At 51.0% G+C, this 24,285-nt stretch overlaps 4 protein-coding genes across 9 annotated transcripts; 1 reads left to right on the top strand and 3 right to left on the bottom strand.

Annotated features, from left to right (window-relative positions):
• Positions 1–1,563: 1,563 nt before the first annotated feature.
• Positions 1,564–9,986, bottom strand: ARCN1 (archain 1 coat protein complex I subunit delta). The gene is made up of 10 exons (XM_035139451.3): positions 9,860–9,986; positions 7,884–8,147; positions 7,351–7,530; positions 7,034–7,239; positions 6,477–6,638; positions 5,918–6,083; positions 4,986–5,133; positions 4,696–4,804; positions 4,390–4,594; positions 1,564–2,667 (listed from the first exon to the last, which is right to left on the bottom strand). The coding sequence occupies exons 1-10, from the start codon at positions 9,860–9,862 to the stop codon at positions 2,578–2,580; spliced, it is 1,533 nt and encodes a 510-aa protein (XP_034995342.1). The 5' UTR covers positions 9,863–9,986; the 3' UTR covers positions 1,564–2,577.
• Positions 9,987–10,202: 216 nt separating this feature from the next.
• Positions 10,203–14,294, top strand: IFT46 (intraflagellar transport 46). Of its 2 annotated transcripts, none has more exons than XM_035139459.3 (12): positions 10,203–10,313; positions 10,401–10,497; positions 10,591–10,667; positions 10,803–10,936; positions 11,993–12,067; positions 12,150–12,243; positions 12,701–12,829; positions 12,940–13,058; positions 13,234–13,300; positions 13,454–13,514; positions 13,694–13,779; positions 13,961–14,294. In XM_035139459.3, the coding sequence occupies exons 1-12, from the start codon at positions 10,263–10,265 to the stop codon at positions 14,054–14,056; spliced, it is 1,086 nt and encodes a 361-aa protein (XP_034995350.1). In that variant the 5' UTR covers positions 10,203–10,262; the 3' UTR covers positions 14,057–14,294. The 2 variants fall into 2 exon arrangements, with proteins under 2 accessions (XP_034995350.1, XP_034995349.1); XM_035139458.3 differs by having other exon boundaries at positions 12,937–13,058.
• A 423-nt stretch (positions 14,295–14,717) lies between these two features.
• TMEM25 (transmembrane protein 25) lies at positions 14,718–19,221 on the bottom strand. Of its 5 annotated transcripts, XM_088657666.1 has the most exons (8): positions 18,798–19,221; positions 18,375–18,704; positions 17,773–18,063; positions 17,379–17,510; positions 17,266–17,296; positions 16,827–16,927; positions 16,640–16,726; positions 14,718–15,277 (listed from the first exon to the last, which is right to left on the bottom strand). In XM_088657666.1, exons 1-8 carry the CDS (start codon positions 18,850–18,852, stop codon positions 15,204–15,206), a joined length of 1,101 nt encoding a protein of 366 aa, XP_088513792.1. In that variant the 5' UTR covers positions 18,853–19,221; the 3' UTR covers positions 14,718–15,203. The 5 variants fall into 5 exon arrangements, 4 of the variants coding, with proteins under 4 accessions (XP_088513792.1, XP_088513793.1, XP_088513791.1 ...); XR_015946971.1 differs by lacking the exon at positions 14,718–15,277 and having other exon boundaries at positions 16,702–16,726; positions 17,218–17,510; XM_088657667.1 differs by lacking the exons at positions 14,718–15,277; positions 16,640–16,726 and having other exon boundaries at positions 16,793–16,927; positions 17,218–17,510.
• Positions 19,222–20,462: 1,241 nt separating this feature from the next.
• Positions 20,463–23,613, bottom strand: TTC36 (tetratricopeptide repeat domain 36). The gene is made up of 4 exons (XM_088657669.1): positions 23,461–23,613; positions 22,588–22,725; positions 21,623–21,811; positions 20,463–21,104 (listed from the first exon to the last, which is right to left on the bottom strand). The coding sequence occupies exons 1-4, from the start codon at positions 23,471–23,473 to the stop codon at positions 20,806–20,808; spliced, it is 639 nt and encodes a 212-aa protein (XP_088513795.1). The 5' UTR covers positions 23,474–23,613; the 3' UTR covers positions 20,463–20,805.
• Positions 23,614–24,285: the final 672 nt, after the last annotated feature.

Raw genomic sequence — 24,285 nt, 5'->3', positions numbered from 1 at the left:
AAATGTATTGTTTACAATTTCAGAATGCAGAAAGAAAAAGCCTTACCTTATTATTTATATTTGGGTGCCACCCTTGTAACCAGAAATTGGGGTGAGAGTGGGTGGCAGTTTCACATCCCATGGCTAGATAGATTGCAGTTCTACATAGGCTCTTTTAGGGCAACATCTCTCACCTGTGACCAACAGACTTGAAAGGTTTGCAGACTGAACTGGGCAGGCCAAGAGGCTCAAAAACTCTGCAAGTTAATTACAGCCAAGCATCTTGATGCTATTACCGGTAAGTTTGCACCCAGAACCTTGTTCCAGAGAACTGTAAATGAATACCCCAAACTTCTTATTATAGGAAACAGCGACGCAGCTTGGGGGTGGTCGTCTCCTGAAGAGCCCCCTTTAACCTCCTGTTAATATATCATTAGCAAGTAATATTCCATTTCTATTTAAATAGAACTTTAAAAGGGAGACTAGACTAGCCATTTTATCAGAGGGCAAATCCCAGTTACTACTATTATAATTTGGTAGTGCTCAGGACAATGCTCATTTATCCTTCCACTGGGTGAGGAAGAATTCAAAGATAGCAGAATAAATTTGGAACTTTTCCAGATAAGCTGTTAACTCCTTTCAGCATCTTCATCAACTTTCTAAAATTCTTTTTCACTTAATAAATTAGCCACTTAATAAGCATAAGGCAGGTTTCATGCACATCTTACCCTTCTGAAAGGTAATTCCTTATTCATTATATTTCTTCTTTATTTGGTTAGTGTGGCGTGGTGTCCTATCCAGTTTTGCCTCTACCACGGAGTTTGATAGCTCTCCGTAGCAAAGGGGTGCACAAGAGCCCCAGATTGGTCTGTTCACTGAATCTATGCAAATGAAGCTCCATTATATGTTACAAGTACCCAGCACCTTTTGATTTCTGGCTGCTATTCAACTGAATTGTATTCAGAAAAGACCCATTTATTTTAATGGGACTACTCAAGGGTATGACTAACATTGGTTAGCAGCTCCTCATTCCAAAGCTGAGCACGAGAGTGTCAGAACTGTTATCGTGGCGCCTGGGCTCTGCAGTTTGGTCCATGATGGAAATCAGAGACACAGCCTCAGGTGCCTCTGCAGACTTAAGACAGTACTCCATTGTTTGTATTTAAATATGCAAACTTTTCTCTTGTAGAGGTTTCGATTTTACCAGAGACAGATATTTTGCAACAAGGATCCTCCACCCCACATTGTTTCTGTGGAAGGGCAAGGAAGTCACTTTGGCCTTGGAGGCTGGTAGCTCCCAGCCTTGCTGTTTGTCAACGCATGGCCATACAGAGCAAGCTTCACAACTGTAGCAGAGATAGGCAGAGAATCTATATATCTTATAGATACACATTATGTGTCCAGCATTGCCACACAAACCTTGAGCCGATTCCCTGTTCCCCAAACTGAGCTGTCAGCAGTAACCCAGAAACAGCTGCTTCAAATGCTCTTCGATGCCAGCTCTGCGTTTAGTTCGCCACTTATAATATTAGCTCTAAGATCAACCTCCGTCCCATTCCAGGCAGCTACATAGCTTCACGCATCTCATTTTAGAATAGTCTTTATTGGATTCAGGGGCAGGGATTCTTTTGTGTACACTGGAATGTGTTATAGGCCCTAGCTCTTTATGTTACAGGGTTACAAAATCTTATTTAAATATCACTCTTCCCCCCCCACCCTCCTCAATGTAATTTAAGAAAGAAAGAAAAAAGCCTCCTTTGGTGGAACTAAACTTGACTCCATTTTAAAAATCAGACAAGACAACTCTTGAACAAAGCTGGATCAGTAAGATTCGTAGCTACTCCTACAGTACAGGCCTAGACCACCCACCCCCGGGACATTTTGGAAAGGGGCCACACCAGCAATGAGGCAGCGTGGGAGAAGCTGGTGACTTCTCTTAACAGGTGGGCACAAACTGGCACATGCCCAAAGCCACTTGGGAAGTCAGTGACTGCCACCGCCTCCGCCTGCCCCAATCAATGGGCAGTTTAAGGGATTCCCAAGCAAAAAGGGCCAGAGACAGTTGCTGCTTCTTCCTCCTTTGGACAGGCAGCAGCTTCGAGAGAGTGAAGTGTCTTCAGTGAACAGTCCAGGAAATGGACAGAGTCAGGAGCAGTGGGGCCAAAGGTTCCCTCACCCAGCACCTGGTGCAGGGAAAAGGGGTGCCAGGGGCTGGCCTCTGCTTCCTGCCAGGTTAGAGGTTGCTGGATGTCCAGGCTGGTCTCCCTTGACCAATGCTGGGATTAAGAGCCACTCACCTCCCATCAGAGTAAGGAATTGGTAATGAAAAGGGATGCCTTGGGGACAGGGAAGGGGGAAGTTGCTGTGAATTAAAGCACAGGAGGAGGAGGAGGAGGAGGAGGAGGAGTGTGCCTAAGGAGTAGGGAGGCTGGCTGAACCAGAGAAGCAAGCAGCCTCTCCCTGCCTGACTGGCTGTGACCTTGGAAATGTTGGTGGGTGAGCAAACATGTCAGTGTCCCCTGACACAGAAAGCGTTGCATCCCTCTCCCAAGAGACGACAGCCTCAAAGTCTTGCTTGCTGCTTCCCTGCAGCAACAGTTACAGGATCTCATACTTGTCCACGAGGAAGGTGGTCTCTGTGGAGAATCTCACAGGACTGTTCCCATCTACCTGGGTCACTTTGGTAACCTGCAGAGAGGAAGCCATACGGTCAGTCAAGATGAAATAGCCTGCTACTTTGGTCTTGGATCAAATTGCTCTTGTAGTACAGTGCTTTAGTTATCTCTCGCTTGGACTGCTGTAATGCGCTCTAAGTGGGGCTACCTTTGAAGGTGACCCGGAAACTACAACTAATCCAGAATGCGGCAGCTAGACTGGTGACTGGGAGCGGCCGCTGAGACCACATAACACCGGTCTTGAAAGACCTACATTGGCTCCCAGCACGTTTCCGAGCACAGTTCAAAGTGTTGGTGTTGACCTTTAAAGCCCTAAACGGCCTCGGTCCAGTATACCTAAAGGAGCGTCTCCACCCCCATCGTTCTGCCCAGACACTGAGGTCCAGCGCCGAGGGCCTTCTGGCGGTTCCCTCGCTACGAGAAGCCAAGTTACAGGGAACAGGCAGAGGGCCTTCTCGGTAGTGGCACCCACCCTGTGGAATGCCCTCCCACCAGAGGTCAAAGAGAATAACTATTACCAGACCTTTAGAAGGCATCTTAAGGCAGCCCTGTTTAGGGAAGCTTTTAATGTTTGATGGATTTCTGTATTTTAATATTTTGTTGGAAGCCGCCCAAAGTGGCTGGGGGAACCCGGCCAGATGGGTGGGGTATAAATAAATTATTATTATTATTATTATTATTATTATTATTATTATTTATTATTATTATTATACCTTGGTTCTCAAACGCCTTGGTACTCAAACAACTTGGAACCCAAACACTGCAAACCTGGAAATAAGTGTTCTGGTTTGCAAACTTTTTTCAAAAGCCAAACGTGCTCCGTTTTGAGCGTTACGCTTCTGATTTGAATGCCACACTTCCGTTTTGGTATGCTGAGGGCTCTCTGTTTTTTGCTGTTTTTGTGGCTCCTTTTTTGTGACTGTGTGGAACCCAGTTCAGCTACTGATTGATTGTGTGACTGCAGTACATTGTTTATTGCTTTCATTTTATAGATCAAAGGTCTCATTAGATAGTAAAATTCATGTTAAATTCCTGTTTTAGGGGTTGTTTTTAAAAGTATGGAACAGATTAATCCATTTTGCATTACTTTCTATGGGAAAGCATGCCTTGGTTTTGGAATGCTTTGGTTTTGGAACGAACTTCTGGAACGGATTAAGTTTGAGAACCAAGGTACCACTATACATGCTGAGACCAAAACAACTCTCAAGGTATGCTGACCTGTGCCTCTCCCCCCCCCCCAAAAGTGAAGGAGACACTTTGAGGAAACATCATTAACCTATGAAGGGACAAAGACAATCTACACCAATGCGTCCTTTACACAAGTCATGGTGCCAAATAGGACACACCTCAAGGGAAGCCACCCCCGTTGCATGCAGGCGACCTGTATTCGCTTCCAGTTAAAAAGCGTATGCACCCCCACCCATGTTCCTGCCCTAGACAGTGTTTGTGTGTATGTGCAGGTACAGGGGGAAGGGTGTGGCTTGCCAGCTGCTCTGGGTGCCTTAGCACACAACTGCCAGGCAGCCCCCTGCCCCCTTGGGAGCTATACCACTGCCAGGAGGATCCTTTCCCCATCTCTGCATTTTCAACATTGGAAAAGAAAGCCGATTGCTCATCGCTCTTGCCAGGTGGAGAGCAGAATTGTGGGCCGTCTGGAAAGCCAGGGCATTTTCCAAAATAGAAGCGGGCAGCGAACAGGGCCACAGCCTCCACTCAAGGCACTTCCCAGACTCACCTGGATGTTGCAGTAGTTCTTCTTGGAGACGAAAGAGACGTGCACAGGAAAGAAGTCATTTGGCTGCCCGTTGATGCTGAACTCCAGGCTGCCGCTCTTGTTTTTGGCATCGATCACAGGCAGGCACCACTCAAGGATGTTTCTCCGGCTGTCGTGGCGATACTCGCCATCAATCTCCCCAATCACAGGAGCACCCACGTTGGACCTACAGAAGCAGCAACGAGTGACCACTCAACTACCTTGCATCAAGGCTGACCTTGCAGCTGGTGGGTGAATTGGGGATCAGAAGGTACAATGGCTACTCACGGCAAAGGGATGGCGATCACTACGTCATTTAACTCCAGGTTCTCCTCTTGCAGCTCATACTCAATGTTGACATCACAGCCACTCCCGCTCTCTGATGGCCAGCAGTTAACTAAGACACAAAAAGCACCCCTGCTGGTCACATGACCTTCTGCCAGCAGCCATGGGCTCTCCTGAACAGGGACAGGAGGAATGTCTACTGAACCAAGGGAGCTGTGCCTGGTTCTAGGCTCATGGGAGTGTTACGTCCATCTGCCCCTCCCCAATCCCCAACCAGATGTGCTCACACTTACTTGTCAGTGGAATGAATGACTCCTCTGTGGTCTGCAGCCGCCACTTCAGGACTCCCACGTCACTATTTATAGGGAAAGACTTCTCTGGGTTCTTCAGGCCAATCAAGGACTCTGTCGTAAAAAGCTTCTTGTCAACATTGGGGTGAGTCTGAAAAGAAAAAAAAACTGGTAAGATTCATCTGTAGATCCAAAAATTAATCGTCCCATGCTCCAAATTCTGGAAGACTTTCACTAGATTAGCACACCAGCCTGGGAAAAGCAAGCCAGTCAGAAGAGAAGTTGAGCTGGTTCTCAGGCCACAAGTTTTTTCCATAGACAGCTACCCAGGCAGGGCTGCAGAGGAATATTGCTCTCTCACCCTGCCACTCAAATCTAGAAAGCATTGCCCATGCACAGCATAGACAGGCTAGGAAGGTCCTTAAGCACAGGCAAGAATGGTGAATAATTTGTAGCCAAAGCCTCCCATAAGAACATACAATTTTTTTTTGTATTGTCACCATTATTTGCCTCAGTTCCTCAGACTCCCATCCTGTGAAACTTAGTTCAGGCACAGATATTTGCCCAATATCTTCCACTGTGAAGATTGGTACATCGAATTTATTCAGCTTCTTTGCTAACTCCCTTCTCTTCAGCACACATTTGACTGTCAACCAAAGGTTTAGCCACCTCCGTAGCCAGTCTCTAATGCTAACATTCCAAACCTAATGCTCTTTAGCTCCTACTGGCTTTATACCCGCAATCAAATTCTTCCCTCAAAGACAGGTCTTGGAGGACTGGTAACATCAGAATGAAGTAGATACGGATGCCCTCCACCCCACCCATGGGGCTCAATTAATCCCCACAACTTGTGTCAGCTGCAGCATGTTGCAGACAGCACCTTTCCACCCGCATGGCCGGCAGTAGGAGCAGCAAGGCCAGTGGGCCAGCCATACCTGGAGCTGCACCCCCTTCTTGTCCTCATTCTCGACGTGAATGCGAATCCGGGAAAACTTTTCATCCAGGATCCGCAGCATGATCATGCCGTGGAGCTCCATGTTCTGCAGCCCTCCATCCCGGCCGCAGGTGAGTGAGATCTTCTCCTCTATTTTCATGTGCACACTAGAGAAGAGAAAGCCTGAATCACCCCCCATTCATTGCTCTGCACTGATTTTATTTTTTGCAAAAGTAGGCAGGTCTAAGGACGTTCCGCTCCCACTGAAATGGCCCTCCTTACAAGAGTGAATCTCCCTCTAATCCCTGTGGCTCAGGGTAGTGACTATATCAACTCCCCCTCCCCCACATCATGTTATGTACAGGACTTATACCTCAAAGAGGTATCTCTCACTCCTCATTGGGACACACTCTGGGCACCTGCCCAAAATGCTGTCAACTCCCAAGAAAGCCATGCCCCAAAAGGAAGGTTAAGGTTGATGATACCAGAAGGTCTAGGAAACTACTCTGAATCCCAGCCAGTTTCAATGGCCTCTCCCACTGCAGAGCACAAAAACTTACCTCTCCATGTTGATGGGGGGAGCTAGAACAGTGGCTGCTTCTGAGGATCGCTTGCCAACTGAAGTGACAATGTTTTCTCCTTCAGAATTTAGCTTGTCCACAAAATTGTCCACTTCCTTCCCTTTTGCGCCAAGCTTGAGTGCCTTGTTTGAACCAGATGGCCTAACAAACAAAAAGCAGTGCAGAGGTTTTTGAGACATCCTTTCTCCATAGAAAGAACCCAGAGAGGGCCTGAGATTTATAGTGACAGTGCTGCTACAGCCTTCCCCTTATCCTCATGCTCTAAAGTTGCCCTCTCAGGAAGGAAACACACACAGATTGTATGTAGAGTATGGGTGTTGCCTCTGAATGCCTGCCAGAGAGCAAACATGTCATTCAGCTACTTGGGAGACACTGAAGCAGCTCCCCACAAGAACAGTCAAAGAAACCTAGAGGATCCAGATTGGAGCACCATCGACCGTCTCAAAAGACCCAGAACTCTCCCACTTCTGAAGGTGGCCACTCATGGCAACAAGAGGTCCGCAAGCCCTCACCTGCTTCTTGCCCAACCTTTATACCTGGTAGGTGCTGGAGTCACTTTTGGTCGCTCCGTCTCAATGATGGTTTCAGTGATCATGGCAGCTGTGCTGCCTCCTGACATGGCAGAACTTCCAAAACCACCAAACCCTGGAGCTTTGGTGCCCCGGCGCTCAGCATCCCTTCGGGCCTGCTGCAGTTCCTTGGCTTTCCGACGCATCTCTGCCTTGGCTTCCCGCTCCTGAGTCTACATATACAAATGAGAAGAAGAGGACAAGAAAGGAATTGATGGCCTGGACAAAATGCCCCAGAGTCCTGGGCCTGGAGCATAGGAGGCCACAGAAAGCTTTTGGCCTACCTCACGAACAGCTCTGAAGACTTTCTCCTCATGAGAGTCCATCTCAGTAAAAGTGCGGATCTGGGCCAGGTTGACGTTTTCCCGGTAGCCAAGGGCAACAATCTCATCGAAGGCAAATATCAGATCAAAGCAGTGCTCAGAGATCTCATTCTCCTCCAGGGCTCGACAGTATTCTGGGATCTGGAGGGAGTCAGGGAAAATGGTATTCTAATGAGGCAAAGCAACCGTGGCCAAAACCCACTCCACACATCTTCATAGACTTGCAAAGTCCCCAAAGCCTCTATACCTGTAGCTGAACCTCATTGGTCCAGGAGCCTGTTTCAAGGGCAAACATTCTCCCAACTAGCTCCCCACACTTATCCTAATGTGATCAGGTGGATCAGCTCCTCACTTTCCAATTCCAGTATCAAATAATTAAACACAGCAATGCAACCCAAGGAAAAAGCAGGCTCCATAAGACAGCTGCTCCATGTGCAAACCCTCCCTCCCCCTGGGCATTTTGCATGCCAGGCAGCTTGGAGCAAGATCCTCACCACTCTAGAGAAAAGCCGGAGAGTTTCAAGGTCCTCCAGGATGTTGCTGTTTTTTGTGGTGATCAGGACCATGTAGAGTTTCTCCATGGGCTGGTAGACGTAGCGGACACTCTCTGTCTCCACAAATGTGTGCTGCTTCCCTGTGTTCATGAGCTTGGGGAAGGCTGCCAGCAGCCCCTCAATGCGGGTCCGTGTCATCTCTACAAACTGGCGTGAGACGATCGCCTTTCCGGCTTTCGTACAGACGGCAGCTGCCAAGAGCACCTGTGGGGACAAGAGCTTTTGTCAGCCTCATAACTACATAGAAAAAATAAGAGCTTTTCAGTTGAATCAGTGGTCAGCCAGAAACCTATGTGAAGCCTAGATCAGGGCCTTGTGATTAGGGCTGGGCGGTATATCAATATATCATCCAAAACCGGTTTGAAGTCCACATCGTGATGTCGTTTTCATAATTTTTGACCTGGCAATATATCGTGAATCATGGTGGGTGTGTGTGTACTTTGCAAAAATCACAATGCGGGAAAAACTGTGAAGTCAGCCAAAGCTACTCTTGATTCCTGCAGTCCCAGCTCTTGCCGGCAAAAATCATGATGCAGGAAAAACTGTGAAGACAGCCAATGCCACTACATAGCAGTCCCATCCTTATTTCAGACATGATATATCGGTATATCACGATGTTTAGCTGGTGATATGCCCTACTGACAACTGGTAAGCAGAGGTGGAGGTAATACACAGGAGCTGTGCCTAATAGCCATCATTAGCATTAGCATTCCTTTCCTGCCTTACAAGCAAGGGGCAAAGGTTTGCACAAAGCCTGTCATCTTCTTCCTATAACCCAAGGAGGCCTCTGCCTGAACTTTGGTGCTGAAGAGCCATGTTTAATTCACTGCCACGAGGTAGCCTTGGTCAGGCCAATGTCACTCAATCTAACCAACCTCAGAAAGCTGTTGTGTGAAGAGAAAGCTGTTGTGTTATAATTCATTGTGCTGAATTATAACATCTGAAAGGTCAAAGGTTCGTATTAAGGAGATCCAAATCAGCTGGCCCGTGGGAACCATGGCATAAAGTTAAAAAATCTGAAATGGCCAACAATTTGGGATTCATGCCCAAATAATTCACAATTAAAAATATATATGTAAATTTAGCAGGCAATATCCGTATGCTTGACTTAAATGGAGAGATTTTTTATATTATCCAATGCAAAATGCACTGTAAAGCTGACAGAAGCCAAATTTCAACTTGCCCCAACCTTTTGCTCTAAACTAGTTTTGCAACATGATTTGCACAAAAAAGAAACCTGCTGCTTCATCCTTTGCCACGCTGACGGCTTGAACAAATACTCCGCAACTCCTGGCGTTTGACACAGGCTTTTGCAAACCGTGCAACATTTTGACACCAGCAAACTCACTGGTGGCTGTTTTTACCCTCCTCCCTCTCCCCGTCCAGTTTCCCTACCAGAGGAAAACCTGGTGGTTTTTTTGTAGAGCAAGTGAAAAGTGCAGTTGCAAGATTTCTGTGCCTACCAGTTGCAGGGCCCCTTTCTCAGTCCCAGCTTGGAAGTAGTATCATCGCGACAGCCTCAAGGCTGCCTCTTGTGACACGTTACCTTCCGCCGGCAGCCACGGGCTCACGGAGGGAGGCGTTTGGGTGGCGCAGGCGGAGGCCCTTGAAAACCAAGCAGGCTCCGGAGGGGCTTCCACAGGCCCTCTTCCACCTTCGGCCTCGGAAAGACGCCCCCCTCGCCCCTGGAAGCAGCGCTTCGCCCGCGGTGTCTCGGGAGGAGGCCAGGTAGCCAGCAACGGGCGACCGAGGAGCACCCACGGCCGACTGCCCGCTGCTCACAAGGGTGGCCGGAGAAGGAGGAGGAGCCCCATGGAGGCCAACGGGATCGAGCAGGCCCCGCCGACACCCCCCTCCTCCCCCAGTGGCAGCCGCTGACCGCGGAGGGCAGCGGGAGGCCTCGGCCGGGTACTCACCATGGCGAATGTGACGGCGAAGATGACAGCAGCAGCGGCGTCAGCGTCTCCGTTTCCTCCTCTCCCCTCCGGGACCGAGCGCCTCTCCGCTCCTTCTGCCTGCCACACAAGATGGCGGCCCCGAGCCACGTCTCCCAGGCGGAAGCGGCGGCGTCACGCACGCAGAGGGCACGCCGCTACGCCCCAATGGGTGTCCGCCAGGCCCCGCCCACCCGCCGGTGGCAGCGCCGCCGCCGCCCTCCCTGCCGGTAGGGGCCGCTGCATCCCCATGCTCGCTCCTTGACCACTCTAGCGGGAGACGAGTTCTCGCGAGGACTGCTAGGGCCTCGTCTCCCGTTTCCCTGGAGACGGGGCCGCCTAGGCCTCCCTCGCTCGCGGGGAAGACTTGGTCCTACTTGGCGATATGGCGGGTGCGCCGCCGCCTCCCGCAGTGCCGCCTGAGGCCGGCCTACAGGTGAGGGAGGGCGAGCCTTTCGCAGGCTGGGTGGGTGGGTGCTCAAGGGGATCCGGCTCACGTCCCGTTTCTCTCCCCACCTCGTAGACACGGATCGTGGAGAACCAGCCTTACGATGAGAGCCTGGACGTCAACGAGACAGAGGACGTGGCCAGCATCTACGCGCCCAGTCCTCCGCAGCCAGGTATGGGGGGCTGGGACAACGGGGACAGCGCACACGGTCTGGGGGACGTCCCTCCGCTTCTGACTCGGCTCTTCTCTCCCGTCACCGTCTCAGGCCCTCGCCGCGTGCGCTCCCAGCACAAGAGCCTGGCCGAAAACAGCAGCGAGGACGACGACGAGGAGATACTCAAGGTACTCACCGAACAGCAGCCTCCTTCACCCCCCCCGCCGTCCTGTTTCCTGCCAGTGGGCTGGGGTCGTGGTGGTGATGGGTCCGCTTGAGGGCCGAGTTGGCTCCCACTCCTTTGCTTTCTCCCTCACTCCCAGGAGAAGAAGGCCTCCCAGCTGGCCTCCCAGCCTCGTTTCAGTGGGAACGAGGTAGAAGATGAGGACGACGACTCTTCAGAGACGGACTCTGACGATGACGACGACGACGAAGAGCACGGCGCTCCTCTGGAGGGGTATTTGCAGGGTGGGTGGGTGGGTGCCGGGAGCCATGTGGGGTGGAGGAAGTTGGCTAGGAAGGGCATGTGCTTGGCTGCCAACATATTTGCTACTTGGTAGTAAGCTTACATGCAATCGTACCCTTGTTTCCAATTGGCATGGTGTGTGCCAGCCTTGAAGACTAGACTGCCCAGGAAGAATGCTTTCCTAAGTTGATTGATTTTGGTGGGGCAAGGGATGCCTAACTCCACCAAGGATCCAGTGAGCAAAAACAAGTCCTGGAGCCTTCCTTGGCCTTCAGCCTCTTGCACCCACCCATTCCCTGCATAGGCCAGTTGGAAAGTTGAGAAGGTTCCTGTGTGATAGCAAAGACAGCTCTTTCAAGCATTAAAGTCACACCTAAGTGAGGTTTCGCTGGATTCCAAAGGTCCCCATATACTGTCATTTGGGTAGGATAGCAGTCCATAATATTGGGTTGGGGAACCTCTGGACCTCCAGATGATGCTGAACTCCAACTCCCATTATACCTGACCATTAACCACACTGGCAGCTGGGGCTGATTGGAGTTGGAGTCCAGCATCCTCTGAAAGGTCACCGATTGCCCACCCGTGCTAGCTGCCAGGTAGAAGATGGTTGAATGTCCAAGCAGATCACGTGTCCCAGGAATATACCGTAGTGGCTTAGCTAGACCAGTCAGTCTGTTTGCTGTTTTTGGCAGCCCCCACCCCTACTGAACTGTGTTCTACATTAAATGTGTATCTGTATGCAACTTACAGGTTTTTAAAAATGGAGTGTGAGAATAATGCAGTTGCTGAGATTGCAGCAGGTGTGGAAGAATGTAAACCTTCCCTGATGCGGTCTTATGGAAGGTGCTATTTGCTTCAGGAGGAAATATCTTTGGCCCATAGGGGTGGCAGTCTTGTTTAAGGGTGGTGGGGTGGATGGGGGAGAGTGAGACTGCAAGCTGGCTTTTCTTTGTCTCTCCTTGGAGTCAGACTCTCCCTCACCCTGCCTTTGAACACATCCTGTTTCCATTGCCTCCTGCCCAGCTTCACCACTGACTCTTTCCCTAGGGCATACAACTCAGCAGATTATGACTACCTGCCAGTCTCCCTGGAGATCAAGGAGCTTTTCCAGTACATCCGGAGGTGAGTAGTAATGTGGATCTTGGCCGCATTGTGGGCAGGCATGTCTCTTTTCAGGCTTCCGCTCACGGTGTCTGCTCCTCAGGTATTCTTCACAAATGATTGACCTGGAGCACAAGCTGAAACCTTTCATTCCAGACTTCATTCCAGCTGTTGGGGACATTGATGCCTTCTTAAAGGTATTGCATTCATTTTGACACTCCTTTACATGCAGCACTGGCTGAGAACTGCCACGCAGGACTCTTTCCCTGCGATGTGCAACAGGACAGCACTGTCAGTGCTTTGCCTCCATACCCACAGTCAACACTGCTGAAAGGTTAGCTGCTTTGCAGAATCCTTGTAGATAAGTGGGAAGAATTTATGTTGCCCTCAAGTGATGCTTATGGCTTTCCCACTGAAGCATCTGCTTGGCCACTGAGAGGACAAAATGATGAACTAGAGGGGCCTTTGGTGTGACAGGGCAGCAAAGATTTCTTTCAGATCCTTGGCTTTCTCAGCAGGCAGGGCCACATTTTGTTTGTTAGTGGTGATTGACCATTCCCAGCAGAAACTCTCTTGACTGGTCTTGTACCTGGGTGTGTACATGAAGAATGGAAACTCTCACCTGCAAAGGGCACCCCGGCTTGTTTCTTATAGGTTCCACGCCCTGATGGGAAGCCAGATAACCTTGGATTGTTGGTGCTGGATGAGCCATCGACCAAGCAGTCCGACCCCACTGTTCTCTCCCTCTGGTTAACGGAAAACTCTAAGCAGCACAATGTGGCCGTAAGTGGGAGAGAGGGGGGGGGGTGAAGTGACTCCTCTTGGATGCAAGGCAGCCCTTGGCTCTGATGAGGAGGCACATTGGAGCATGTTCTGGTCTCTGTTTCTAGCAGCAGATTAAAGTGAAGAGCCTGGAGAATGCTGATAAGAATCCCAAAGCCATTGAGAGCTGGATTGAGAGCATCAGTGAGCTGCATCGCTGCAAGCCCCCAGCTACAGTCCACTATGCTAGGTGGGCCTCTTGGAGGGAGGGATGAGTACAAGGGTAAGGGCAAGGCCTGCCAGTACTCAGCCCCACCTTTGCTCCGTGCTGGGGGTGGGGGAAGAAAGCCACTCTGCAGATGCACCCTCTGTGTGGAGGAACCATGGCCATTTCAAGCTGCTGCCTTGGTATTTCTTCCTTGTAGGCCCATGCCTGATATAGACACGCTGATGCAGGAGTGGTCCCCTGAGTTTGAAGAGCTGCTGGGAAAGGTAGTATCTGCCAATTGCCCCCCTCTTCAACTTCTAGTTTTGGCCTGGCCTAAGAGAGGGGTCTTGTCAGCAGGAGGGAGAAGCTTGTGGGCCTCGAGAGATTAATGCAGAGAAAGAGAGTACTGACCTGACCCTTCCCTCTCTGCTTTTCAGGTGAGCCTTCCCACTGCAGATATTAACTGCAGCCTGGCAGAATACACAGACATGATATGTGGTGAGTGCCCTTTTGCTGATGTGGTGCTCACCTATGCCAAGCCTTTTAGGGGTAGAGATCTGCTCCAGTCAGTGTCGGAATTGGCCTCTTCTCAAAATGCCCCTCAGTTATACACCACCCAGCAAAAGTCTCCTTGCTTGTTGGAATCAAACTAAATAGCTGTTATTTTTTCTCTTCAGCTATTCTGGACATTCCTGTCTACAAGGGCCATATCCAGTCCCTGCACACCCTTTTCTCCCTCTACTCTGAATTCAAAAATTCACAGGTAGGAAACATAAGGATCTGAAGAGCAGCAGCTCTGGTCTGGTGCCCATGTTCATGTGGAGGCACTGCTGAATAGATTGCTCCCCAAGTCTTTCCCCCTTGGCCAGCCTCACCTGGAGCGGCCTTGCCCTAGAGCAACCTAAAATGATGGTGTTCTCCCTGCCCCCTTCTCTATCCTGCAGCATTTTAAGGCTCTGGCTGAGGGCAAGAAGGTTGCAAGCCCTCCCTCCAACCCCCCCTCACAGGCTGGCGAAACAGACATCCTGAGCTTTACCTGAGACGCCTGCCTTCCCGCCCCAGGTGGGACCTGTTCCAGAAAAGTGCCAGCCTGTGATGCTGCAGCGCCTGAGGCCTTCTTGTTTGGGCAACTGCTATTCAGGCTTCCAGTGGACCTAATGGAGCACAGTCAGCATCTGGCTCAAAGACCCCTGGCCACTCAGAAACCCACCAGTATCTCATCTACCTTTCTTTGTACAGCTTCTGTGAGAATTTGCCTTATTAAAAGTTTTGCTCATAGTGCTACTTTGTCCTTGAAGGAGATTCACAGCTGTGGAGGGTAGGCTGGGGCTGCAGTCTGAGTTGTGGATGGACTCAGAACAATTTCAGCGTACTGTGGCTATTTGGGGTTCTTAGACTCTACTTATGTGCAGGACAAGCTCCAGATTTATTCCCCTGTTGTATTGTTCAGGGGCTGCCCATATAAAGAGTTCGGAATCCAAATGCAAAAAGTCTTGAATGAGCAAGGAGCCTTTTCCTCCCTTAAACTGTCATTTACCACCTCAGACACTGGCCAGCTCAGCCCACTGAGCGCTGCCAAATCTGTTAGTGGTGAGCAGACACAATGTTTATTTCCTTCTGAGCCCTGGCTCTTGCCTGGGCTTAGGCTTTTGTTCCCTCCATTGGCTTTCTCTTTCTGAAGGAGAAGGACAGGCATGGCACTTTGATCACAGCCATTTATTTGTAAAGTGCAGAAGCTACAAAGCAGCATGCTTTAGCTCAGTTGGCAGCAGCAGCAGCAGCAGTGCCGGGGCTTGCCAGTCTCCCAGTAGCCTGGCTGGCCCCCTTCATGCCAAGGAAGAGCCATCACATGCAGATTGAGCCATCCCTGAGGTTGGGAAGAGGAAGGAGGAGTGGGCCAACCGATGGCTCTTGTGGGAGGGACGTTCTTCAGGGGAACACGAGTCACTTGGTGGGTCTAGAGATGTACTGCAGCTTGGGGTGGGGTGGGGTGTGGGCAGCCCTTGGCAGCTGCAGGTCTTCCTTGGACCACAGTCAATATCCTTTCAGGCACTGGGGCCTCACACATGGGATCTTGCTCTAGAGGTGCAATACCCCATCCCTGCAGTTCAAGCTGCCTTGGAAGTCCGCCTCCTCAGGACTTCCGCTGCTGCTCTTTGTGCCTGCTGGCGGGTGCAGCAACAGCCCTCACAGCCAGATCTCGTCACTGCTCATGCTGGAAGCTCTGTAGATGTATCCAACCATAGGATATCGGCCAAAACCTGCAGGGCCAGAGAAACTGAATTGGGCTACTGACAGATATGCAACCCCAGCATGTATTGTTTCAGAGGCCAGATTTCAGCTTCTTTTGTCTTTTTGTTAAGAAAGAGCTGAGTATGTATATCTGAATGGGTGTAGGCAGTGTCTTGTAAGCCAGAGTGTGTGGAGAGCCAAACAGCATTTGCAGGACTCAAAACTGGTGGTTCAGGGCCCTCCCTATGAGCATAATCCAGCCAAAAAGGTCGCCCTGTCCAACAGGGGAGGAAGGCTACAGCTGTCATTGTTTGGCCCAAACCCTGGTATATGGAGGTATATGCGGCTTCTGAACTCCAAAGTTCCATCGAGCTATTCCAAGGAATTGCCACTGATAAGACTTCATAAACTTGCCATCTTTTTAAAGCAGTTGATCCCACAGTGCAAGTCTAAATTGATGTGGTATGGAGAACCCTTGATTTATGTCACATGAATTTTGGGCCTTAAAAGTCTTCTTTGCCACCAGAGTGGTTCCCAAGTGTTAAAAATGAAAGACTCGAGTCTTTCCGATGTTAGAAGTGTTAACACAGGACTATAAAACATCAAGAATCAGAAAAGCTGTAAGAGCTATTTATACTGGTTAGGGATTACCAGCAATGGTTATTTTGTGTTTGCTTATAAAACCTGAGACTCACTTGCAGACTTCACAACTCATAGGTAGGGAAACATTTTAAATTGATAATTCATTATGTGTTGTATGAAAATTGCCGTTACCTCTATCCTGAAGCTCCCACTAATCAGATTCATTGGCTATTGTGTTATGAATAACCCCACCACTTTTGTCATAACAGGCATACTTGTGTACACCTCGTATGAACCCCCACCATCTTCTTGACTAAAAAGCCCCTGACTTTGTACTTTTTTGTCATAAGAGAGCTACTCCATCCCTCAATAACCTTCTGAACATTTTCCAGCTCCTCAATTACCTTCTCTGAGATGAAGTGTGCAGAAATGGATGCTCTATTTTTATGTATTTATGGATTTGTATATAGGGATGCTATAATGCTGGCTGTTTTGATTTCAATTCCTTTCCTAATAACCTTTCAGGGAATTTGCCATTTTCATTTTCTAGTCACCATGCAGTAAAGATCTCTTTCCTAGTTAAGTCAAAACATAATTTTTAAAATGGTCGTCTCTTTTGTCTGACCCAGCTCTTCAGATACCTCCCCAGAAGAAAGCAGCTCTGGGGTGGGTAAGGCATCTGCCCAATATCTGGTGCAGCTTCCCTTAGCTCAAACGTGCCTCATTCAAACAAAACTGGCTTTCAGTAAAGAGGGCAAACTGAACCCCTAGCTGTAGAGAGCAGCCACCTCCCAGCCCTCGCCTCTTACCTCTTTCTACAAGGGTGAAGTTGTTCTCTGGCTCAGAGTGGGCCTCTTCCTCCTGTTCCATTGCAGCTCCTTCCATCCTGACCTTGGCTGTAGAGGAAAGTGGTGTGGGGCTGGGGGCTTTCAATGCCTCCCCCCTCAAATACCTCCCAGCCCCAGGGTGAGACCTTCAGGCCCCTTTTCACCCTACCTTTGGTCTCGGAGGTGAGGTCATTGAGCTGTAGGTTGGAAGGGAGGGACATATTTGCCCGGGGAAGCCGTGCTGGCCTTGGTCTCAGATTGTTGGAGTCACTGTGGTGAGAGCAGAAGAACCCATTGGACTAGGCTTCATCTCTTTCCCCAAGTCAACTCAGGGCAGATCTGAGACCACATTCTTTCAGATTCTCCGCCCTGCTCCTGGTTCTCTGGGCTGTTCCAGTGAAGGCTGGCTGGCACCCTTCCAACCCGGTTCCTTTGCTGCCAGGGCTAAACTGGCTAGTGCCTAGGAAACTGGGCCGCTCTCTGACTGCCAGGGTCCCAGTGTGGTGTCCATGCAGACAACGACGGCAGGGGAAGGCAGGGAGCAAGCAAAGCGTTTTTACCCCAAACTCAATCCCGCTAGAAGAGGAGCCTGTGGCTGGGAAGGTTACCTCTGAGGCAGCGGCGCTGGTGGGGCAAGTCCTGCAGAGTGAAGAAAGAGAATTGGGGAGGGCCAGTCCTGGCAGGGAGGGGCAGAATCCTGCTGGGCTTCCCCTGCACCTACCTGCCGCCTTCTTGCCCTGCCGGTAGATGGCACAGCTGATGAGACCACCAAGGCCTAGGACAGTCGCCAGGGCCGCCACACAACCCACCACAAGCACCAGAAGGGAGAGCTCAATGCGGGTGTCCAGGAAACCTGAGGAGACCAGAATTGCCTGTCAGGGCTCTTGGAGGGTCTGCCACCTTCCAGCTCTGCACCCTGCCTGGTATGGGGTGAAGGGAGAGCCTCTCCCCCAGACCAGTAATTGGACAGGCTGTGTGCCATGCAGGGCACTTGCCCCAAGGAGTCACTGCAATGGGGGCTGACCCCAAGCAGAAAACGGGAGGACTTGTTACTTACTTATTGGGCCCGTCATGCAACCAGGACCCCCAACCGACGGGGACATCCCAACCCCTACCGGGCAGCGGAATAGAGGAGTTGATGATGGCCACATCATTGGAGGCGCTGAAGGAGAAGTTCTGGGCCCGGCTGCTGAGCTGCACTTGCACGGTGTGGTTGGTGAGCCAGGGGTAGGTTTTGGTGTCCACAATGAGGAAGTTGGAGGTGTTCACCATCACCTGCCCATCCTGGTCCACCCAAGTGATGTTGGCAGGGGGATTGGCTTGGACCAACACAAAGAGCACCAGGAGGAGTCCTGGCTCCCTTGCCTCTTCATAGTGGGCATCCATCTTCACGATTTCTGGTTTAACTGTTTTTGGGAGACACAAAACCAGACAGTGTACCCCTAGGCTGCGGGGTGGGTCTAGGGGACAGAAGGGTAAGGCGGAGGTGATACCTCGCCAGATTCATGGGAGCTAGGAAGCCCTGGTTGCAGGGGAAGGAGGTGCTGAGCTTGGAAGTGGCTGGGCATTGCCACCCGCCAACCATAGCTGCCAAGTTATCCCTTTTTTAAAGGGATTTTCCCTTATGCTGAATAGGCTTCCTCGCGAGAAAAGGGAAAACTTGGCAGCTATGCCGCCAACCGCTCACCCACCCACCGGCCCCGGGAGTCCCGCTCACACTGCACGTTGAGGAGCACCGAGGCGTTGGAGACGTGGCCTGTGGCCGGATCGGTGGCGGAGCAGTTGAGCTGGCGATCCAGGCGCCGCGCTGTCACCACGAAGGTGCTGCTGCTGCTCTCCTCGAAGGCGACACCGTTGCCACTGCCACTGCCGCCGTCGCCTGTGGCCAGGAACCTACCGGAACCGCTGGACTCCTGCCGCTCGCCGTTGAGGTACCAGGCCAGGCTGGGCGCCGCGGAAAGGCAGGTGAAGGCCCGGCTCTCAGCCTCCTGCAGGTTGCTGAATGACAGCGCCCGCCCGTCGATGGTGGTCTCGGGCTCGGCCAGGCCTGAGCAGAGCAGAACAGAGCACAACTTAGCCGGCTCGAGGGGGCGAGCAGCCATAGCCCGGGACCCCTCGGTGAAGCGCGCGCCCTTCTCACCTGGCGGGGGGAGCAGCAGCAGCAGCAGGGCGGACAGGGGGCTGCTGGGCGCCATACGCTTCCTTGGCCGCTGGCCGGGCAGCAGACAGGCGCTCCGAGGAGACGACCTTGATGGGCTCCAGCTGGCAGGACGCGGGGCCCGCTGTGTTCTGGCTCCCCACACTGCGGAGCCTGCACCGCGCAGACCGGTCCCGTCGAGGCTGCGGCTGCAATGATTGGCCAGCAAGAGCCGCCGCTCCGCCTCCTCCTTCACGTGGGCTCCTTGGCAATCCCGGTCTGGATCCTTCGCTCCGCGGTGTGTACGGGAGGCAGCGGCGGGAGCCTCTCACCTTCTTCTTGGCCGACGACCACGCTTCGCAGGCGGGCGGAGGAGATTTGCTTCGTAGCCAACCCTCGAGGGCAAAATGGTCTGTCGGCCGCGAGCTTTTCCAGAGAACGGGGAGGGGGAGGCGCCTCTGCTGGCTGTCCCCACCCACTCCACTGGCCCCGATCCACTGCATGACGAAGAGGTGTTCTGCCATAGCTGTCTGGCTCCTCCTTATTCCAAAGCAGTCTATCCCTGACATTCTTGCATTGCAGGAGGTTGGACTAGATGACCCTCGGGTGTCCCTTCCAACTCTACAATTCTTTGACTCCTGAACTCACCCCGCCAGGGAAAGCTTTTGCCTTCACTCCGTCTCCTTTTGAGTTACCACAGACATCAGGAAGGCCGCCTTTAAAACACTTGAAGTTTAAGACTGGTGATTCTAAGAAGTGATTGGGTTTATGAGTACTTTATTAGTGTATAAAGCAGAACTTGGACACATGAGTGTGTTCAGGGCAGGTCATCTTCCACCATCAGGACTCCTAGATCTTTTCTGGTTAGTTCAGACCCCCTGTGAAACTTGGATTTATTTATTTTTTAATCCATTGTGCATCACTTTATACTTATATAGAATTGCATTTGCCATTTTACTGCCCATTTACTCAGTTTGGAGAGATCCCTTTGTGCAGATCTTGTGGGTTGTGAGGCCACACCAAGTGGGTCACAGAGAAGCTGGATTCCAGCTTAGGCTGAACAGACAAAAAGGAGCATTGCTTGTGTGTCCGGACTAGGTAAAGTTCAGGATGAGACGCCCATTTTATCAATTTCTATAAGTGCTCTGATGTGGCAGGAGAAAGGCATGAGCCAATTTTTAATACGATACATATTTCTGGCCAGTCACATGCCTGTTCTTTTCTCTTGCCACATTGCAACACTGGTTTTCATTTAGTAGTAATGCTAAGGCAACACTATGTATATTGCTCTGTTAATTGCCATTTTATAATTAACAATGTGCACTATTAACAATATTACGTATAAATTAAAAGTGAAAGTGGGTCCCATGTTGCAGCTTGGGACTCAGAGGTTGGTCTTGGGTCTGGATCTGTTGAACAACACTGCTTTACAGCTCCTCCTACTCCCTTTCATATATATAGTAATGTTGTAACTTGTATTGGTTTATACCAGTTTTCCAGGAGCAGATAAACAAACAGGCCTGTAATTTTCCAGATCCCTTCTGAATCCTTTTTTAAAAGTTGGTGCTACATTGACAGCTTACCAGTCCTAAGGTAGGAAAGCTCATCTTAGGAACAAGCTATGTATTGTTTCTCAATTTGAACAATTAATACAACATAAAGTTACAATTTTGTCACAGAGATCTTTATTAAGAAAGAAACAAAACTTATTACAAAGTTTTTCAGGGTGCTTAATTTGCATAGTTTATTCTGGACCAGGCATCTGCAAGCTGTGGCCCTCCAGATGTTTTGGCCTACAACTCCCATGATCCCTAGCTAAGAGGACCAGTGGTCAGGGATGATGGGAATTGTAGTCCAAAACATCTGGAGGGCCGAAGTTTGGGGATGCCTGTTCTGGACCATAACCCGATGGAACATTGTTTTTATATTATCCTTGGAGCTTGAAAGGTGGGGAATAGCATCCCCAGCTTGCCTTGGGGAGAGGAATTGCAGGCTGAGCCCTCCTTTGTCCTTAGTGACATACTTTCTCCCTGGGGGAAGCCTCCAGCTGGGGCTCTTCACTTGGGCCGCTCAGTTTCTTTATCACTTCGGAGAGCATCTGATTGCAGAGGGCTGCATATGGATTCATCAGGACCAGCTGACGACGGGCAAAGGCACTGCCCAATCTGGCCGCTTGCTCAAAGTCCCTCTGGGCTTCTTGCTCATGGCCTTGCAAGCGCTGGATCAGCCCCCGCTGCACAAAAGCCTGGCAGGCTACACGGCCAACGCCCCTGCTAAGCTGCAGTGCCGTACCCAGGTCCTCCAGCGCACCTGACAGGTAGAGAAGAAATATACATGCAAATGATGGAGGGGAATGCCATGGAACCTGACTTCATAGCAGAGATATTGCAGAAGGGGAAGCGGCAGCAGCTGTGCCCACACAGTGGCCCCATCTTCAGCATGGACAGAGTTGAAATGGAAAGCAATTGTTTTATTAGGATTGGGGATTGTTTTCAGTGGTTTGGGTTCCACTTTAGGTAGCAGATACTTAGCTCAGAGCTTTGACTCTCAGGGACCTTGTAGGGCTGGCTGTGGCATGGGGAGATGCCCTGGTAGGTGGGTTCCCAAGCAAGCAGCAGCACCAATATTGAGCCCAGAGAACAGCTGATGGGAAGGTCTCTGAAAAGCCCTTGAAGAGGACAAGGGACGTGGTGTTCACTGTCCAGGGGGTTTGCTCAGCCCTCCTTTTGCTAGGCTCAGAAGCTACATAGCAGACATGGTGCCTGTCCCAGGCAGAGGGTCCCTGTCCTCTGTGTCAATGCAGAAACAGCACTGCCTTGCTCACTTACTTGCTGTGTTGCCCTTGAGGCGGAAGGCCTGGGCCCGGTTGTTGTAGGCTGCGGCTCGCTCAGGGAGCAGCTGAATGGCCCGCTCAAATCTCTCCAAGGCCTTCTGCAGGTCTCCAGCTTCAGCAGCTTCAATGCCCTGGATCTCTAGCTGAGTGGCTTGCTCCAGGAGCTCTGGGTCAAAGCTTGCTTCTGTCTCATTATGAAGAGAAGCACAGTTTTGTTAATAGCTCTGGGTCAAGAGTGGGGGGACAGAAGACAGCTGCACTATATAGGTATGCACCCCCCCCATTCTACAGCCACTGGAACTTACAGTGGCCTCCAATCCAGTGCTAATTACGTACATGGCTGACTACATCACAACTGCTAAAATGCAGCAGCTCAAGAGAGCCCAGAAATTTCTCAGGGACAAGGGGACAAAGTCTGTGGGGAAAAGCCCACCCACCTTCTCCAGGGCAAAGTGCAATGAATCATGGTCAGGTGACGATCAGAGGTCAGACTGCACCACCTACTGCAGACCAGGGGAGCCAACTTGAATAAAATATTTGGGGAGCAGGTATAAACCCCAACCCACCATAATTGATCACAAGACATGGTGCACACACACAATTTGAATGGCAATGCCCAGATCCCTCAAATATTTTTGGGGGGTGTCGAAGTGACCTCTGCCCCTAGGAGTTGGCTCCTATGCTGCTGATAGTGAGCGAGAGGCCCTCTCTTCCAGCGCCATGATATGAGAGCCTTGTAAAGGCCTCCTTAATGAAAAACAGAGGGATTTGCTGCTGCTCCAATTACACAGAGATGGGTAGGTGGGGCTTTCCTCTTTGCAGCCCCCCACCATCCTTGAACCTGCACTTCTTGGCAGCCTGAAGCTGCTCTGATGCCTCCGGGAGCTCAGGGTAGAGACCAACAATGCCTCCAGGAAAGTCCCTCTCCCCTGCCCCATCTCATGCAGAAGCCAAACTCACCTTCTCCATTGAGGGTCTCCTGCTCCTCCAGCTCAGCAGAGATGTCGCCAAAAGGGGCATTGGGGTGGAATATGCTTTGCAAAACTGCCCTGTCGTGTGCTGTAGCCATGTCGGCTGGATGAGAAGATCTTGAGTGAGCTAGGGAGAGCAAGTGGGGTTGTGAGAGAGGGGCTGGCTTACCAGGCGGCCAATAGCAATGGGGGAGGAGATGGGGCAATGCCCTGCTGCGTCTAAGTCAGTGCTCTTGCTAGAGCTGAAACAGGGAAGTTTTTTGACCCCCAAGCAAACTCCCAGGGCTGGGGGAGGAGCAAGAAGTGCAGGAACTAACACAGTGCAGGAATAACAGAAAAGGGAGGGGGCGCACATACACCTCCAGCCAGCCCAGATGCTCTGTCCCAGAGTTCTTAGCATGACCGGTCGAGCAACAGGGCTGGAGAAAGGTCCACCCTGCCGCTTTCCCTGCTGCAGTAAAGCCCAAATTTTCCTAACAGGCTTTTGGGGATTTCTGTAGCTAATCCGGATTACATTTGCTACTGTTTTGAGTCTCATGTTTTACTATGCTGTGTTACGGAGCAGTTTAAACCACGAATCTGCTAGACTTTAAGGGCTAGGATGCAGTGCAACTGCCCTCCACAGCAGAGGGGAGCCCATGCTGCTGGAAATCTGCTGCTACTGCCAGAAGTTCATCTGTCCGCTAATGGGTAGCTTGGCGGATGAAGGTCAGGCCTGCCACTGATCTGCCTGGCAAAAAAGGGGCATGTTAGAGGGAGGCCAGCTGGCTGCCATATATATATATGTAACCCCTGCTCAAGACTGCAACTACGCCTGGATGCTATGCCTGCCAAAGGGGCAGTGCACAGGGACCCCACTCACCGGCTATCTTCATGGTGGCATGAGAGCGCTCTCCAGATGTGGTGGAACCATGCAGGCGATCAGTGTTTGGCAGGATATAAACCACACCTGTGCCAGCCACAATTATTGTTTCTCTTGTGCAGTGACACTATGCCAGCTGCACTTCTTTTGCGGGGACTTTTTGAGCTTGGGATGCATTCCTTGAAATGCTACTATTGCCATGCACAAGGCCAGGTAAAAGACAGAGCAGTCTCAATGCATTGGATGAGACAGTTGTGTCAGGAGGCAGGGCTTGGATTTGCAAGATGCCAAGGGAGGCGGATGGCGCTGTGGTCTAAAGAGCCTAGGGCTTGCTGATCGGAACGTTGGCAGTTCAAATCCCCGCGACAGCTTCGGTCCCAGCTCCTGTTCACCTAGCAGTTCAAAAACACATCAAGTGCAAGTACATAAATAGGTACCGCTCCAGCGGGAAGGTAAACAGCGTTTCCGTGCACTGCTCTGGTTCGCCAGAAGCGGCTTAGTCATGCTGGTCACATAACCAGGAAGCTGTCTGCAGACAAACGCCGGCTCCCTCGGCCTATAGAGAGGAGCACGCAACCCCAGTGTCGTCTGCAACTGGACCCAACGGTCAGGGGTACCTTTACCTTTATGGGAGTTTTGGGGACAAGCTGGACCAATGCAAAAGGGATGGGCTCCACCTGAACCAGTTTGCTGGCACCTAAAATGAAAAGGGTGGCAGAGCAGCTTTTAAACTCCTAGTCAATGATGGCTGTGTACTACTTCCAGTATCAGTAGCAGCCTGCCTCTGCACATCAGTTTCTGTGTACCAATGGTAGGGATACCCTT

Source organism: Zootoca vivipara, chromosome 14 (genome assembly GCF_965207765.1).
Source record: "Zootoca vivipara chromosome 14, rZooViv2.hap1.1, whole genome shotgun sequence".
NCBI classification, from domain to species: Eukaryota; Metazoa; Chordata; class Lepidosauria; order Squamata; family Lacertidae; genus Zootoca; species Zootoca vivipara.
Note: the sequence above shows the minus strand (reverse complement) of the source record. Positions and strands in the feature narration are given on the sequence as shown.

Excerpts from the sequence above, each read along its gene's own strand:
- ARCN1 (XM_035139451.3), bottom strand. Across the intron at positions 7,531-7,883 it reads TCCGGCTTTTCTCTAGAGTG|ATCCCAGAATACTGTCGAGC; the intron begins GTGAGGATCTTG and ends GACTCCCTCCAG. Across the intron at positions 7,240-7,350 it reads TCTTCAGAGCTGTTCGTGAG|ACTCAGGAGCGGGAAGCCAA; the intron begins GTAGGCCAAAAG and ends TTGTATATGTAG.
- IFT46 (XM_035139458.3), top strand. The coding sequence starts at position 10,263 with ATGGCGGGTGCGCCGCCGCCTCCCGCAGTGCCGCCTGAGGCCGGCCTA. Across the intron at positions 10,314-10,400 it reads CGCCTGAGGCCGGCCTACAG|ACACGGATCGTGGAGAACCA; the intron begins GTGAGGGAGGGC and ends CCCACCTCGTAG. Across the intron at positions 10,498-10,590 it reads GCCCAGTCCTCCGCAGCCAG|GCCCTCGCCGCGTGCGCTCC; the intron begins GTATGGGGGGCT and ends TCACCGTCTCAG.
- TMEM25 (XM_088657665.1), bottom strand. The coding sequence starts at position 18,852 with ATGGCGCCCAGCAGCCCCCTGTCCGCCCTGCTGCTGCTGCTGCTCCCC. Across the intron at positions 18,705-18,797 it reads GCTGCTGCTCCCCCCGCCAG|GCCTGGCCGAGCCCGAGACC; the intron begins GTGAGAAGGGCG and ends TGCTCTGCTCAG. Across the intron at positions 17,511-17,772 it reads CTCCTCTATTCCGCTGCCCG|GTTTCCTGGACACCCGCATT; the intron begins GTAGGGGTTGGG and ends TGGTCTCCTCAG.
- TTC36 (XM_088657669.1), bottom strand. Across the intron at positions 21,812-22,587 it reads GGAGACCCTCAATGGAGAAG|AAGCAAGCTTTGACCCAGAG; the intron begins GTGAGTTTGGCT and ends ATAATGAGACAG. Across the intron at positions 21,105-21,622 it reads CCTCAAGGGCAACACAGCAA|GTGCGCTGGAGGACCTGGGT; the intron begins GTAAGTGAGCAA and ends TCTACCTGTCAG.